Source organism: Vigna angularis, chromosome 11, assembly GCF_016808095.1.
Source record: "Vigna angularis cultivar LongXiaoDou No.4 chromosome 11, ASM1680809v1, whole genome shotgun sequence".
Taxonomy (NCBI): domain Eukaryota; kingdom Viridiplantae; phylum Streptophyta; class Magnoliopsida; order Fabales; family Fabaceae; genus Vigna; species Vigna angularis.
The window spans coordinates 26,571,940-26,589,701 of record NC_068980.1 but is presented as its reverse complement, the minus strand read 5'-3'; the positions used below and the strand labels follow the sequence as shown (position 1 = coordinate 26,589,701).

The window sequence follows — 17,762 nt, the reverse complement described above, 5'->3', positions numbered from 1 at the left end:
AGCTGACTCGCTTAACCTCTAAAACACACTGCCAAAACACTCCAAATACTCGTCCAACAAACTACTTGCTTGCCTAACCACTATGTATAATTCTGCAAAATACTAATTATGTAGCATTTGCACCATCTCAACCTCACATATCCTCTCATGAATTTCTACCAACTTCCTCCACCTCAATATGGTATTCCAAGCCTCAATTAACCTATCTAAGGGTACATGATCCAACTTAAACCAAGTTTATACTCATTTTTACCATGAAATCCTCACTTAATACAACTAAAACACCTTTGTATAGACCATAATTCAATTCTACCATTTCGAACACCTAACTTAACTACTTAAGGGTTTGAATAAGTCACAATTCACCTCAAAACAGACCTCAAATACTCGACTTTGCCTTAGATATTTCACTTTAAAATTTCACTCTCTATAACCTTTAAAATTCACTTAAAAGTCATTTTAAATACAACCTATTGTCTACCATCCATTTTTTATTTACTAACTCAACCTAAACAAGTCTCAAATGATCATAAAATATATTTTATATCACCATTTATTCTCTTATACTACTATTTCTAAAAATACTTATCAAAACCTCCATTTGACCAAAAATAATGATCTATAATTTTACTAATCCATTTCTCCTCAACGTTTCAACCAAAATAACACCACCAACCACATTCACAGTATTAAATCACATTCAACCAAAATAAAAAATATATGAGAAATATAAATTAAATAAAAAAGAATAATATTAGATTTCACACTTGAAAATTAACGTGCAACCCTCACTCCCTCGTCACGGTCACGATCACGATCACAACAAGAAGCGAAGCTAAAATCCCTTACCGCCGTCGAGCCCACAGCCGTTGAGAACCACTCCCGGAAGCTAAATCCCTTACTGCCGCAAGTAATCCATAACTCTATTCTCACACAAAATTCGTTCTCACCACCACCCGTTGTTCTGACCTCACCTTCCCTCTCCCTCTTTCACAACAAGTTTGAGTTATTCTCACAACCTAACTCTCCGCCATAAACTTATTCATGCCACCATAGAGAATTGGTCACCCTAACTCTCCGAATCGTGCCACGAAATCGCTATTCTACTCGTTTTGAATCATGGTCTCGAAGATAATTTTGAATTTAAATTTCCAAGACCGCCAATTCTAACCTCGTTGTGATCATCAAGCTCGTCATGATCGACAAGTTCATCGCCATCCATGCTCGTTGCTACCCTTATAGTTGTCACATTCAAACGCTGCCTCCAATAGCTAAGGTAACACTTATATACTTCGATTAAAATAGTTCTTTCACAAGTTAGGGTTTATGGCTTCTCAATTGGGGTTTATGGTTTAAAATACCTTCAATTTTTGAATTTGGTATATCCTCATCAGTCAAATCCCTGATAACAGTAGTTATATGATTTATTTCCATGTTTTAGTGATTATTTGTCTCGTGCAATTTATGTTAATGATTTGTAGTTATATGAATTATTCCTATGTTTAAGTTCTAATCACTTGATGAAAGATTGTCATGTTTATTTATGTTTATGAATGCAATCCCAATTCTCCAACAATATTCACCATACGTGAGTATAAGGTTTCAATTGCGGCAATTTAATGGTTACCGTACCTGATTTGATTTATTTAAGGGAAAAGTTCGAAACGCTGAAAGAGGTATGAGTGGATAAAGGCATTGGGGTAATGTCCGTGGATATCAGATGAGAGAGCTTTTAGTGTCACTTCGGGTGGAGGAAATTCCGATAAAGGAGTTGTGGGAGGAGAAATGTAAGTGTGTGTGGGAAGGAAATCTAAGTTTTTATTTAAGGAGACATGTAGATCAACAATTCTTTTGTTGTACTGTGCTTTGTTCTTCTTGATGAAAATGTTATAAGGACCAAATGATTGTCTTTATATGCCCTTTTGGTCTATTGTTTACTTTTTGCACCAGTGCTTCAGTTTGATTATGTCTTTGATTGGACCATTTTGAAATACACCAATCTCAAAGTGACCCTGCCCTTACTCCTGCCATTGTATGTGATAGCATGCTATCTCATTGTATTAGCTTATGGATTATTGAGATTAAGTTAATTCAGTGGAAGTAACTCTTGCAGGGTCCGCTATTCGACCAAACTCAGACGTGCCACCAGCAGCTGCAAATGTTGATGGACAGTTAGGTATGATTTGTTCTTTCGGTTCTGTGTCTCTGATCTATCATTTATTTACCTTGATTGAGATGTTTACAGGCAACCTGTACAGTTTGGTAGTCATGTTCTTTCCCTTTTTAGGTAGTGACAAACACTCGAAAGAAATGATGTAAAATATATTGGTATAACTTAAAGTTAGTATTAAAAAAAAGTTAAGAATATTTTGGAATTAAAAACTCCTAGTACCACTAATACTTGAAGACTAATGAATATAGTCCTTCCAGAACTTGAAGAGCTCAATCTGCAATATAGTCTAAGCTCAGTTGCTTTATTCCTCTTAATAGTATGACTTCATAGTATAAGGAGGTTACTATATCTTATTTTTTGGGCCTATACCCTGTGGCTAGTGTCACTATGCTGTTCAATTCATAGTCTAAGTAGGTTGCTTTTTGTGTGTTTTCTTACCACAAGGTGTAATCATCATGCTTTGTGGTCTTCGATGGAAAAAATTAATAGAAAAAAAGGAGGCTTGATCGTAATAGATCTTGTCGTCCCCAAAGAATGAACCACACTTCTTACTTCTCATCGAACCCTGAACCTCTTCTCTGTTCCCGGTCAAGTAGTTGAAGACTTCTTACTTCAATTTTCATATCCAATTTCTTAAATGTATATAAATGATTGAAATTTCTTTAATCAGTATTGAATATAGTGAAAACTATGCATGAGAGTAATCTTCCCTTGTGTAGGAAATACACATAGGGTATTGTATTTATAATAAAGGAAATATGGGCAGTTAAGAAGTGGACTTTAAGCCTAACTCAACCCCACAAAACCGGCTTGTAAGGTGAGGTTTACACCCACTTATATATATTATAAATTGACCTTATTTCTAGTCGATGTGGGACTTCCAACACCCCCCCTCATGCCGAGGTATAGACATCATCTTGAGCGTGAGACTAGAATTAATGAGTGGTTCGATAATGACCCAATAGCGGGTGGAACAACATGCCCAACAAACATCAAATATCGCTAGGATAAGTTCTAACAATAGCTCTGATACCATGTTAAGAAGTGGATTTTAAGTCTAACTCAACCCCACAAAATCGAGTTGTAAGGTGAGGTTTACACTCACTTATAAATTATAAAATGACTTTATCTCTAGTCAATGTGGGACTTCCAACATGAGCTAAGTCCAAAATATAAATAAAGAATAATAATAAAGGAATCGAAGATAAAAGATAAAGAGATAAGATATCTATCTAAGATATCTAATAATCAACAAAGTTACTTTTAATTTTATTTTCACACAAAAAGTGGAAGTAATTTGCAAAATTGTCTTATTGCCAAAACAGGGTAACCCAAACTTTCTGGTGTTGAGGTGCTAATTAGAGGTCAATTTGCAAATGGATACACTTGCTAATTCCAGTAAAAGTGGGAACTGGAAGCGGAAAGAATTGTGGTTTCTTGTGATGTATGCAATCGTTTTCTATGTTATCATCATCAACCGTTCACTTCAACTCTCTCGTGGTATATATTTTAGACATTTTCAACTCTATAATATTGTTTCAGTAATTTTGTTTACCTATACTACTTGCTTAGTTGCTGTGCATTGAGTGCTTTGGGTTTTGTTTTTCACAGATTATTACAAACAGTTGTCAGGTTTACGCCCGGGTTGGCTCTTAGCTAACCACCTCAATGTATGATCCTGCTCTTTTTGGTCATTATGATAATTTTGTCTGGTGTAAGTATTTCGGTAGATGGTCATGTTGCTTGCTGATCAAACGCACATGTTATTCTGTTTTGTGTAAAGGATGTTTCAGATGCTCAGTGGAGGAATTTTCGAGGAAATATACCTGTTCTTACTCTTGTCTTTGGAATTTTCACTCTTCTTGCCTACTTGATGAAGGCTTTATTTGATTTAAGAGTTAGAGGAATGTCCATTGCGTGGCTTTTATTTTCTTTGGCCTACTTGTCATATCTTCATGGAGCATGGTAGGGTGCACCATTTAATTTGATGTTGTTCTTTCTTCCATTGTTGTTATTCCTTACCTTCTTCAGTCTGACTCTTGAGTTTGTTTCATTTGCAGCATTGCTTTTATCCTATCAATAGCTACTGGTAATTTTATTCTTGTAAAGGTGTGTGTAATGGACGTTGCAATATATCTAGTTCAAAACCTGTAACGTTGTTGATTTTGAATTTTTAATCGCCTACTTAAAGTTATCAACATGTCATAGCACTTTTTTTTTTCATTAAAACTAGTTTACCTCAGGCTGCTTTGTTTTAATTTGCATGTCATATTTGCAAAATGTAATAAAAAGACATCTATATTTGATTTCTTGTATTGCTCATAGGAATGATACTCCTCCACTTGAATTAATTAAGATTTTATTTTGTTTATTTATTTCTTGCTAACTCTAGAATTTCCGAAACCTAGTACTCTTTAGTGAGAATGGTGTTGCCATGAGTGATGGATTATTTAAATCAATACCTTCTACCAAACAAGAATTGTATAGTAAAAGTTATTACATCAAAAGCCTGTAGCAAATATTGTCAGCAAGCTTCTGAAGACAACTCTGAAGAGTGCAGTCTCCTAAGTTTTGTATAGTGAGAGACTTGTGATTGTGTGAGAAATGTCTTTCCGATGGAGGATATGGACATGTTTTTGGAGGAGTGGGGTTGGGTAGGTTTGGGCTTGAAACTCCAACAAATTTATTTCAAGAAGAAGGACATCCAAAAGGAAAAAGTTGAAGTTTTGGAGGCCAGACAATTGTTTTTTTGGCTTGGAAAATATTTCCTTGCATCCATAACTGTAATAACAGATCACAATATGAAAAATCGACTTAGACACAACTCTGGTCCTGGATATTTATTGACAGGTTATAATAGTATTTACTTATCCTAACAACTTTTGATGCTTTGACCATATTTTTATTGATGTTTAAGAAACCGTTACTAAAATCTGTTTGTTCCTGAACATATAATGCTTTGGTCAATAATTGTGTTGTTGCACTCAATACCATATTTATAACTTTTCTGTAGTTATCATGTAAGACTAATTCTGTTTGAGCAGATATTTGCACAGAAGGAGTACTTTCCACTTATAGTTTGGAGTTACAACATTTTGTTTCTTCTCTGTAATCGGATTTATGAAGGATATTCATTCTCTATATTTGGGTAAGAGGCATAGTATTTGTTGCATTGTTACATTGTGTTGTAGGAGTAATTCCATTTTGACTTAAGATTATGAATTTACGTTGCAGGCAACAATGGGCATTTTTGGACAATTACCGGGGCAGCTTTAGGTGGCACATATGCTTCAACTTTGGTATTTTTTCATTATTTAATTGACTTCCTATTGTACCGTATAAAGTCAAAATAGTACATTGATATGTGATTCTTACAATTATTGGTCCCATATTCACGCGTATTGGGTTGTGTTAGGTTACTTTATGCCAATAACCTAATCAAGACTCTCTTCTCACCACAACTCTCGAATAAAGAATGGAAAAGTATGTATATATGTATTAATGATGAATGAGTGAATCAGAATACAAGAATCACCCCAAGGAAGCCTAACCTTCCTCCTCTGGAAAATATCCAGTCTGAACAAATTCTCCCCCCTCTCCCCCTACTTAGTTTATTATTTATACCTTCTCTCTCTTCTAACAACTATAACATATTACTCTCCTTACACGTGTCTCACACGTGTCTAACTCATTCTCTTTTATTCCTAACATTACTCCCCCCCTCAAAATCAACCTTGTCCTCAAGGTTGAAGTTAGGGAACTGTTATTTGCCGTAATGCTCCTCTTCCCTTCCCAGGTGATGCCCTCCAATTCAAGTCTGGAGGCTTGGGTGGTGGCAATTCCTCCTCCAATATCTTCCATTCTTCCTGGATTCTATCAACTTCCAACATTCTGCTCCTCGAATCCTCCACCGATGTCTTCCATTCTTCCTGCTCAATCTCCATGCTCAACTGCCACCAATCTACTTTCATTTTTCCCAGGGATGCCAAACAGGTAGCTCCTAAATTCACATCCAAACCTCCCGACTCAAAGAAATAAAGTTTGTCTCTGATTTCTAATCCCTTCATCTCAACAATATATTCATTTCCAGTGCTCAATATGTCCATTTTTCTAACAGACTCACGTAGTCCACTCATCATCGCCCCCCAAACAGTATCCCAATCAGTCACCACATATGTAACATGATCTGGAACTGAATCCTGCCCCAAAAATTTTCGGAGAACCTTAATTGCATGTTTGAGATGACCCGAAGAGCTCCAGCTTTGACCATCTGTGGCTACTTTACCAACTTCTAATGCAATAAGGGCAGGAACCCCAACTGCGTTCCTAACATTACAAAACATAAAGTAGTGACCTCTAGTGTTTCTCCTCGCATTTGTTGCTTCCAAGTAGTCCCCAGCATAATCCCAAACTTCACTAGGAAATTCCAGAACCACTGTATTTAGAGTTCCATAACTAAAACGCTTCCCCGAAAAACATTTCCATTGTGGCAAAGGTGGGTACCACTGTATAGTTCCAGCCTTCAAACTGCCCATTAAAACAGTAACAAGAACAGTATCACCAAAGAAATCGTTGTTATTTGCTGTAGAAACTTTGATTTTATAATTTTGACCAGGCTCCTTGATATCATTTGACACATTTGTTACAATGTGGTTCAAGGGAATTGTGATTCTTTCTCCCAGATACTCAACAACGAAACTGTGACCCCTTATAATCATACCATGATCTCCTCCAAAACTCCTATACACTTCATCGTGATTCCAATCGGAAAGAGAAACATTATTAAGTGAAGCAGCACAATCATGCTCCAAGTGAGTGTAGTGCCAATCCCTAACCCTCCTCTCCTGAGAGCTCAAAATATCCTCATCAAGCTTTCTTTCCACCGAACTGTCCCTTTCGGAATTAAATGGTCTATTTGCCGAATTGTTTTGTTTGGTTTCTTTGTCATTGCGAAAGCAATCACTGTTCATCATTGTCGACCCAAGATCGAACGGATCACCAATCAACGAATAAGTATCTGATCTTCGCTCAATAGCCCCCACAGCCTCAACACCATTTATAATGCCAGCTCCAAGATCGACAGAAACAGAAAATGAGTGATCTGGTTTTCCCGATGCTTGTGGCACCGAATTTCCCAACTCCTGGAAGTCCTTGTTGACGCTTCCCTCCTGTAGCTCCGCTGCCAGCTCCTCACAAACGGTGTCTCGATTCAGTTCGCCGAACCTCCGCGTCAGCGCTTCCGTGAATATCTTCCAATTTGGATGTCGGGTTTTCTTCCGCCAGAAACGAATCCAATAGTAGCTCGCGCCTCTCTCCATACAGGTATATACCAACTTCATCTTCTTCCTCTCCGTCAAGTTCTGTAGATCGAAAAATTTCTCTGCCTTCGCGATCCAGCCCATGGGGTCCACTCCTTCGAATGTTGGGAGTTCAATGCGCTTCATCCCGCTACGTTGCACGTCTCCTCTGTCCTCTTTCGCTTCGTCCTCCGACTTCTCTGGTGGTCGCCGTTTGCGTTCAGCGTTGACGGAATCGCGACTCCCTTCGGAGCTCCGACGCTGGTTCCTTCTTCTCCCACGGTCGCGATTAATGTTTCGTCTTCCACGGTCGCGACTCTCATTTCGAGCTCTTCCTCTCATCTCTGCTCGCATCTCCATAAGCATTTCTTCCATGGAATCGAATCTTCCTTCCAGTGCACTCATCCTATTCTCCATCGCGCAACTCCTCCGATTTGGATCCGGCAGGTCGGACCAAATTGTTAGGTTACTTTATGCCAATAACCTAATCAAGACTCTCTTCTCACCACAACTCTCGAATAAAGAATGGAAAAGTATGTATATATGTATTAATGATGAATGAGTGAATCAGAATACAAGAATCACCCCAAGGAAGCCTAACCTTCCTCCTCTGGAAAATATCCAGTCTGAACAAATTCTCCCCCCTCTCCCCCTACTTAGTTTATTATTTATACCTTCTCTCTCTTCTAACAACTATAACATATTACTCTCCTTACACGTGTCTCACACGTGTCTAACTCATTCTCTTTTATTCCTAACAGGTTGTTCCCCATCCATCACTGCATTAAACATAAAATTATGCCAATTCAATCATTCCTAACTTTTTAAATGTTGTTATGTTACGCAGATTTGTTATTTATAGCACTTATGGACCAGAATATTAAAATTTGGTGACCTAAATTCTATTTTTGATTTGCATTTTATGTCTTATATTTGCACATCTCTGTGTTCTCATTTTGCATACTATTATGTAATGTAACATCATCGGTAACTTAATATATGTTTCTTTATATTTAAGCTTAGATGTTTGTGGCAGTTGTTTTGCGCATGATAAGCTTTGGATTCGATTATCAATGGATAAATCAAGATTCTCATTTTGATCATGAGGTATTTCTTTCTTTCTGAAAATAGTGCCTTTGTTTTGAATATAAGATTCCGTTGTGCAGCCTCACTCGAAATTTAATATGTTTTCAGGAATGATAATATATTATAATGCTGGGGATAAATTATTGTGACTAAAATTCTTGATGTTACTTCAAAAGACATAAATGTACAAGATTATTATTCAAATAATTTTCTTCTTGAATGCTTCACTTCACTAGTGCATAAAACCAGACTACTTTGATTAGGTTGTAGGTTTGGTATATATATATATACAGATTAGAATATGGACTGGGAACAGCCTTGTTCAGTTAATTTCCTAGGTAAAACCTATTATGTTACCATCTTCATGTTTCTTGGTTGGTTGATTTTGACATTTTCTGAACCATTGCTTGAAACATCCCAGCTAGCAATACTCATGTCTAGCGTACATTGTTAATTAATTATGTAGCCTTATGATTTTGGGTATCAATATGATTAATAAATATTTTTTCCATTGTGTAATTCTTTGATTATTGCAGAAGCATTATCAACGTTGTCATATTTGTAAATCCGGAAAATCTTGCTATCAAGTTTTACAGGTTAGGATAGGTGCTAGTTAAAAGCACAAGGTGAAATTTATCATAGTTGCTGAGTTATGTTTTTTGCTTTTTCTTTCCATATGTTTTTATGTAGTTATAATTTCTATAGGCCCTGTGAACTCATGTTTTCCAGTTCTAATTTTAATAACATTATCAGGAGAGAAGTCTGCCAAATGACAGGTTTGGATATATAACGTACCTTTGTTATTTGGTATATGCGCCACTTTACATCGCTGGTCCAATACTGAGCTTCAATGCTTTTGCCTCACAGGTTTGTGATTGCAAGTTATTTTGATGGTTTAAGCTTCACTATTGACTTCCATTACATTGTGTATAGTTGTGGTCTTTGTGAAACCTATATTTAAGAAATGAACCATCATGTTGTTATTTTCAAAAGGAGATATATATGCAAGATGTAAAATAAACCATATTTGTAGTCATTGCTTAGAAATTAGATGGTATAACACAAAAGGATTCAAGTAGGGTGGATGCTTGTAGCGAAAGGAAAACTTTTACCATACATGGAGAAGCTTAGCCAAATAGGACTATGCTAGAAAGAATAAATGCATTAGAGAAAAGTATGGGTAGCTCTTATTATATATATTAGAAAGTGGACTTTAAATCTAACTCAACTTTAGAAAATCAGTTTGCAATGTGAGATTTGTACCCATTTATATACTATAATTTGGTCACATAGTTAATGTGGGATCTTCGACACACTTCCATATACACATCTCTAGTGTGTGACTAGATATTTGTAAGTAGTTTGATAGTAGCTCAATAGTAGGAAACATGATAAGCCCAACAAAACTCTGTAGGATAGGTTCAAATACTATATTAAAATGTGGGTACAAATCATACCTCACAAACTTTTTAAGTTTGTAAGTAGTTTGATAGTAGCTCAATAGTAGGAAACATGATAAGCCCAACAAACCTCTGTAGGATAGGTTCAAATACTATCTTAAGATGTGGGTACAAATCATACCTCACAAACTTTTTAAGTTTGAGGTAAGATTTTCACCCAGTTGTAAACTGTAATTTAATTATATTTCTACTTGGTGTTGAATCTTCAATACACCCCTTCACATTGAGGACTGGATATGTGGGACTATATATGGAGGGGGTCTGATAGTGGGCAACATACTAGGCCTAACAAACTTTGTTAGGGTAGACTCTCCTACCATCTTAAAAATTGGACTTTAAACTTAACTCAACTTGGTTGTAAGGTGAGATTGACATTCATATGTCATATAATTGATCATATCTCAGTTGATATGAGATTTCCAACATTAGAAAATAATGCTAGTTTTTCATCATAGGTGATTTGGGCATGTGTTGAGAACAATGGTTGAATACCTGTTGAGAAGAGTTATTCAGTTGGAGGCCATCCCTGTCCATAGAAGCTTAGGGGGGGACTGATAGGGAGAGAGAATCATAATCAACAAAAATTCACTGAGAAGGGGGATCTGATTATTATTTTCAATTCAAGTAGTAGGAAGTAACCGTCTCTGGTTGTGTGTTTCCAGGAGCAATAGCCATTATAAAGATTAGCTTTCATTCAACAAATGCCACAACCGAATCTTTCATAATGATCCTCCCCCTCACGCTCCATGGGTCCCACCTGCGTGAATTGATAGTGTACCTTGAACTTATCATTCTCTTTGTGTAGCACGACTCCAGAACTTATATCATTAGCTTTGGGACTTGTGTGAACCTTCCTCACCTATGACAATTGATAGAGTGGTTATTCCATTGTACTACTACTAAAGCTGCTGCTTGTGTATGAGAAGATGTCTTCTAACACTATATTACTATGAAAAGTGGGGCAGACATTGTGGTGTCCAGGGCTCTTTTCAGCTTAGAAGCAAAAACACCCTGTTTAGTGAAGACTTGAAAAGGACCAAAGTTCCTTGCAGCAAGTTTAGGATTTGATCAATGCCTGCATGAGGTATATACTTGATATATAGACGCGACACTTGATGTGAAACTTTTCTGATTGTCAGTGAAGATCAACAATCTTCCTCATCAAGTCTTATGCCATGTAAAAACTTCTGCTCTCAATCAACCATAGGCAGGTTGTTTCACTTCTGTTTCACCTGGAATACATTGTATGATTGTTGGTAATCTCCTGTCATAAGCCACCTCAGAGGTGTCGTGCTAGTGTAAACTTGGTAAGAAGTATTGTACCAATTCTCTGGTTTGTACAAAAGCAAAAGGGAACAAATAAGCTTCAAGGCTAAGAGGTATTGCTTTGTTAATTTAAATGATCAACTTGCAAATATCTCCACTGAGTCATTAAGAGTTCCTTGAATTAGTTATATATGCAACAAGCTTATGCATATTATTTATATGCTCTAAAGGGTGACTAATGTAAATAAGGTGATTATGGGGTTTATTTAGTGTTATATCTTAAACAATAATTATTCAAGCATTGTAACCGTAAATCCTTGTCTTTATGATTCAGTACATATAATATTATCTGTTGTTTAATTGAAACCTACAAAGTCCATCTGCCCCATTTTATCTCTAACAATTCCTGAATGTTTCTCGTATCACTGACTAGTGTCAAGTGCTTTTGAATGGTTGCTCGAGTTTATGTTTTTGTTGATGATACTGTTCTAATTTTTTGTAGCTAGACGTTCCTCAAAACACCATTTCGGTTAGAAATGTGACACTCAATGGTTTTCGCTGGATATTGAGTATTATCCTCATGGAATTAATGACTCATTTATTCAACTATAATGCCTTCGCTAATAGGTGAGAACTTCAGTATTCAGGAAAAAACCTCAGGTTATATTTAATTTTTAATCCAATTTTATTGTTTGGTTGCTAAAATAATTTCTTAAATTAATTAGTGATTTGTGGAAGCACTTATCGCCTATGGACGTGTTCATCATTGGATATGGTGTAAGAGAATACACATTCATCAATTAAGTGTTTTACCAGGCCTAATGACGTCACCATATCACATAGCCAACCTCAATTAGTGGGATAAGGCTTAGTGGTTGTTGTTTCATCATAACAATTAAATTAGATCAGCATGTTTCCTTCTAAATCTTACTATTTATTTGTTCCAGGTATTAAACTTCATGTGGCTAAAATTTTTATTGATCTGGCGCTTTTTCCGATTTTGGTCACTGGTAGGTTAGTTGCTCGATAAGCATTTGGCATAAATGTCCAAATACATATTTGAAAAAAGTCATTTTGAGCTATTCATTGTAGATAAATGGAATTGAGGTTCCGGAGAACATGCCAAAATGCATTAATAATTGCCACAACTTGGAAGGCTTCTGGAAAAATTGGCACGCTTCCTTCAACAAGTGGCTTGTGAGGTGCAATAAATTCTTTTTCCTGGATTTTGCACTTTTGTTTTCCCAAATAGCTTAAATTTTGATTGGCAAGAAGTTCAGGTATATTTACATTCCTCTTGGGGGATCTAAGAAAAAGCTACTAAATGTGTGGGTTATATTCACATTTGTTGCAATCTGGCATGATTTAGAGTGGTAAGTTCCCTTTATTGTTGAAGTTCAATATTTTCTACCTGTAGAAGTTGCACAGTTTTTTATCAGATGTTTTATGCTTGATTATTCTTATGGACCTTAGGAAGCTTCTTTCATGGGCATGGTTGACGTGTATATTCTTCATCCCTGAGTTAGTTTTTAAATCAGCAGCAAAAGCTTTTCAGGCATGCTCATACACAATTTTCTACTATTAAAATTTTCATTGATCTGTAGTTGTAATTTGCTGTCTAACATGGAGGTATATTTGATTATCAGGCTCAAAGTTCTTTTGGAGTATGCATATTTCGTGAACTCAGTGCTGTTGCTGGGGCAATCACAATTACTTGCCTCATGGTTTGTCCTTGACTAGCCCAGGAGATTTATGAATATCGTAATCTTTAGTTATTATACTTTTATGTAACATCCTCATCAATGTTTTGGCATCTGACTGGCTACCTGAGAAAGTATAAGAAGGACTTTTCAAGGGGCCAGTTAATGATGCAACAAGTAATCTGATTGAACCAAATGACCTAGTGCAAGGCCTTTTATACAACAAATTTGACGTTCAATTTCCCACATAATATAGATTGGAACCAATTACACTCAAGTTTAACTTTTTTTTACATCACCAAAATTGAGCCTTAGTCAAGTTTATATATGGTGCTACAGATATATATATATATATATATATATATATATATATATATATATATATATATATATATATATATATATATATCAGAGTGAGTCTAAAATTTATGTCCCAGGTCCTGCTCGTTGCTCTGTACACTGAACCATATCAAGAGACTTTTTTCCATGTGGATGGTTAATGAAAAATGAATAGAAATTATTGTTTTTTTCCTTTGCTGACTGTTTATTATTTCTGTTATCTAGAAACTCTTGTATTTAGTTTGTAAAACAAATATATAATCCATATATGGTTTAAATACCATGACATTTCTTGACAGGTGGCTAATCTGGTTGGGTTTGTGGTTGGACCGGGAGGTATTAACTGGCTGCTTTCTTCTTTCCTTCAGAAGGAAGGTATACCAAATATCCTGAGCCTTTTAACTTAATTGCAGTAAAATACAATGAAAAATTGATTGGGAAATTCCATGACTCAGGTTTGCCTGTCCTTGGCGGCATGCTTGTGACATTTTACGTTGGAACAAAGGTTTGAGATGTTCAGCATTCACTTTTATGTGTTCAATCCTTTGAAAAATTTTCTTCTCCCTTTCAAATTTTATTTAATAATATTCTGCCTGATATTTGCAGATTATGTTCCACATTGACGAGGCAAAGCAAAGATTGCCCTGAACTGGGACAATTACTTTTGACCATGTGAAAATATTCACTCATTTTTAGTCCATATATGGTTTAAACATGAATGTTATATTATTTTTTAATTGAATTATATTAAATTAAAGTTGAATTAATAAAATTAAGAAAGAAAATCTATTTTCATGGAAATGTTAAAATCCAAGAAAGATAAGTGTCATACATGCACTTAATTGTACGTTTATATTTTTTACTACAAAGTTACTAAAGTCCTGACAGAATAATCGTTGTAATAGAGATTATTTTTTTTAAGTCTTACATGTCACAATAGTTGTTTCCTCTACAATAATTATATCAAGACTATATGTATATAACTAGGTATAAACTGTTAAGGTGCTTTCGTTTGAGTTTAGCTGTCAAAATGAACTAATCTTTTTTGGGTTGAGACAGAGCCAAGTGCATACCGAATCAAATTAGGAAAACTATAGGATGCATAGAGTACAATTATTGCTACAAATTTTATTCTCTTCTAATGAATATACATGGATCCTGAGACATTCCATAGCATGTACATCAACCAAAAATATGATTTAGAGTTGCAGCCAGTCGAACTCCTTCTTGAGCTAATCGCAAACTGATAGAAAATAATCGTCTGCAGAGTATTATTTCAGATATTGTGAGATACTCTGTAAAAGTGAATGAAACCTCCACTTCACTGTTAACTCACACAGGGCTAACTTTTTAAGAACAGAGAAAACTGCAAGTCTTTGCAATCTTATTCATCAATGTATAAAGGATTCAAGTTTATAGGTTTAGCTCTATAATTGATAAATAATTTATTTAAAAGAAAAAAACTGCAAAGAATAACTGCTTAATCTGGAAATACAGTCAACATTTCCTCCCTTAAACTGTATGCTCCTTGCAACAGTTTATCTTTGGTTCTTCAAGCATGCCCAATGCATTATATTTGTGAGTTGTCCTTTTGTGATGCATTAATCTAACTTTATAACAACATCATTGCATAAATCTCTAAAGAAATAAAATCTCACGTAAATACGTTTATTTCTTCCATGCAAGATTGGGTTTTTGAATAACTTAATGGTAGAAGCATTGTCATAAAATAGTACAGTAGCTCTTTCCTTCTTGGCAACGTTCCAGTTCTAAAATTCTTCTTAACAGAACACATTACAAACACAAAAAAGTAGTTGCTATGAACTCTGTTTCAATTGTGGATAAACTTATTATTGGTTGTTTCTTTTATGTCCAAGAAATCACATCTTCCTCTTAGGTTGAAAAACATCATACGATATAGGTTTGAGGTAAAGTAAAGATAGTGTTTAATGATATTTCTTGAGCATGTTCTCTTTTTCTCTATCTCCTTTATGTTGCAGCATGACAATGTTTCATTAATCTTTCATTCAAATGTGGCTTGTACACTTTTTAATGCAAAGTTTGAGGAAACATTATAAGAATATCTTCTTATCTCTCAATATCTTTTTATCCTTTGTGTAACCTTTTTGAATAAAACTTTAGCATTAACATTACCTGCACAAATAACAAGAACAAAACATGCAAACAGAAAGACACATTTTCTTTTAACATTAAATATTTTAAACGTTTATGATCGTTAATCATGTTACGTGTTCAAAACATTTTGTTACATGTCAGCGCGTTTTGATAAATGCATTGTTTGAAGGCAAAACATTTGGTATGTTATGATATGATCTTTTAAGTCTTTTGTTTCATAACATCATCTAAGCTTGAGTATATGATACTCAACATAGCTTGATGTTCAGATGCCTTATTGCTTTATTCAAGTGCTATGTTGATTAGATTCTCTGTTAAGAGTTCTATATTGTTTGATGCTTTATATGTTTTATGTCATTGACATGTTTGAGATATCAAATAATTATATATATTTTTTGATGATGTTTAGCGCGTTACCCTGATATCCTAGACAACACATTCTATCAAACGCTTGGTGACTTTCCACATTTGTATGTTGAATTTTAAGCATTAACGTTGAGCTCAAGGTTTACATAGATTATGTTTTTATTGTATTAGATGTTGCTTTCATTTACTTCAAGTATTGTATTCCTTATGTTTATCTTCTTTGATATCTTAGATATATTGGTATATCTGACAAAGAAATGTTTTATCTAGTATTATCCTTCAGTACATGTCATCATTGAGTATTATATTTTATAATTAATATTTCGTTGAGTGTTGTTTTTTAAACTTCAAAACATGAGTTGCTTGACAGTCTAGTTTCTCTAAACGATATTGTCTCAACATCTAACTTGTTGTACTAAGCTTTAAGAGCTTGTGTAAGGTCATATAGAGACTTTTTTAGTTTGTATATATGATGTTCACGTCCTTGAAAAACATAACTAGTGATTTGTGGAATTTAATTTAGCCTCACATCGCTTAGTACGGTGATATGTTGTTCTCCATTTTGCTATATAAGCAACCCTTTGTAAAGCTTGAAATACACTGAAATACAAATACTTCCTAATGTAGTAATGGACGTAGACATACACATTGTATGTTGATCCACATTAAATTCTTGTGTTGTTTATTTCTTTCTCTTCTTTTATTGTCTTGTTCTTGTGTTATGGTTGCAGATTTGTCTGATCTACCACATAAAAAGTTTTAGTTTTGAAAGATGGAGAGATAAAAAATATTAAAAGATGGCTGAAAGTCTTGTTTGTTTGAAAAATCCAAATAAATTCTTATTTGTTACAATTAAGTTCTTTAGTTTTTAAAAGTATTTAATTAAGCCATTTTTGTTATATTAGCATTAATGTTGTGTTCGTATATGACACATGTCAACTTGTAATATTTTTAATTTTTAAAATTTGTTTCAAATATTTTTTGATTTTTTTCCTAGTTTGTGTTAAGTCATTGTCATGCATGTTATAGTGTTACTTGACAATTCAATTTATTTTCTATAATTGAAATTTTGACTCCATTTAATACTAATTTTTTAGTGAAACAAGTTTGTTCTTTATCAAAATAAGACAAATTAATAATTAATCTTACATATTATATATATATATATTAAAATAATTTTTTATAGATTTTTATATAAATATATATATATATATATAGTAAAAATCCTATTTTAAACTTATATTTTTTTAATATAAAATAAGATTATAATTTTAAAAATTTAATATTTAAAATAATTTCAAAAAATGTATTTTACTTGATTAGCTTATTTATTTATAAATTTAGTGAGACAAATATATTTATATATTTTAAATTAATGTATAATAAATTTAAAATGTCATTGTCACATATTATGTGTCAGGTGACACAGCAATACATACAGGCTGACATATGATAGAAAAATTAAAAGAAAAAAAAATTTAAAAACCGTATAAGATGTGTATGTATACAATATTAATACCAATTTAATAAAAATGAATTAGTTGAATATTTTTAGAAATTAAAGAATTTAATTACTCATATAAGAATTACATATTTAATTGAGTTAATATTAAAAAAAATGAGAAGCAGAAACTCTCGTGACAGTATTCTTTACCATTAGATTCTTCTCTCAATCTATAGACACTGTTACGTTACTACTCTACATCATCATTGTATTTTTCTAATGAAAAAAAAAGGAAGTGAAAAAAAGAGGAGAGTGCAGAGAACCATGGCGAGCGACGGGAAAGAAGTACGTCAACAACTAAATATTTGTTTGGTCAGAATGTGAGAAAATAAAATTGAAATTTTAATGGATTTAGAAAGGACAAAAGGGTTATTTAAAACTCCGAAACAATGTCATCATCACGCACTGAAACAACGTCGTTTTATCATTTTTATT

The 17,762-nt window shown here is 34.2% G+C and overlaps 1 protein-coding gene across 4 annotated transcripts; it reads left to right on the top strand.

Moving 5' to 3' along the window:
- The first annotated feature begins 763 nt into the window (after positions 1-763).
- LOC108334085 (membrane-bound O-acyltransferase gup1) lies at positions 764-14,122 on the top strand. 4 transcript variants are annotated; one of them, XM_052870471.1, is made up of 21 exons: positions 764-1,276; positions 1,652-1,787; positions 2,114-2,176; positions 3,785-3,843; positions 3,957-4,138; positions 4,234-4,282; positions 5,218-5,321; positions 5,408-5,472; positions 8,507-8,577; positions 9,093-9,152; positions 9,310-9,423; positions 11,785-11,909; positions 12,008-12,059; positions 12,230-12,292; positions 12,375-12,484; positions 12,563-12,655; positions 12,756-12,837; positions 12,929-13,006; positions 13,621-13,696; positions 13,777-13,826; positions 13,928-14,122. In XM_052870471.1, exons 2-21 carry the CDS (start codon positions 1,721-1,723, stop codon positions 13,967-13,969), a joined length of 1,605 nt encoding a protein of 534 aa, XP_052726431.1. In that variant the 5' UTR covers positions 764-1,276; positions 1,652-1,720; the 3' UTR covers positions 13,970-14,122. The 4 variants fall into 4 exon arrangements, with proteins under 4 accessions (XP_052726431.1, XP_017425204.1, XP_052726432.1 ...); XM_017569715.2 differs by lacking the exon at positions 1,652-1,787 and adding an exon at positions 3,499-3,673 and having other exon boundaries at positions 765-1,276; XM_052870472.1 differs by lacking the exon at positions 764-1,276 and adding an exon at positions 3,499-3,673 and having other exon boundaries at positions 1,711-1,787.
- The last annotated feature ends 3,640 nt before the right edge of the window (positions 14,123-17,762 follow it).

Bases quoted from the DNA above. Each gene is read 5' to 3' on its own strand.
- LOC108334085 (XM_052870471.1), top strand. From the start codon at position 1,721: ATGAGAGAGCTTTTAGTGTCACTTCGGGTGGAGGAAATTCCGATAAAG. The intron at 12,060-12,229 runs GTAAGAGAATAC...TATTTGTTCCAG, and splicing joins TGTTCATCATTGGATATGGT to GTATTAAACTTCATGTGGCT. The intron at 12,838-12,928 runs GCATGCTCATAC...TTTGATTATCAG, and splicing joins CAGCAGCAAAAGCTTTTCAG to GCTCAAAGTTCTTTTGGAGT.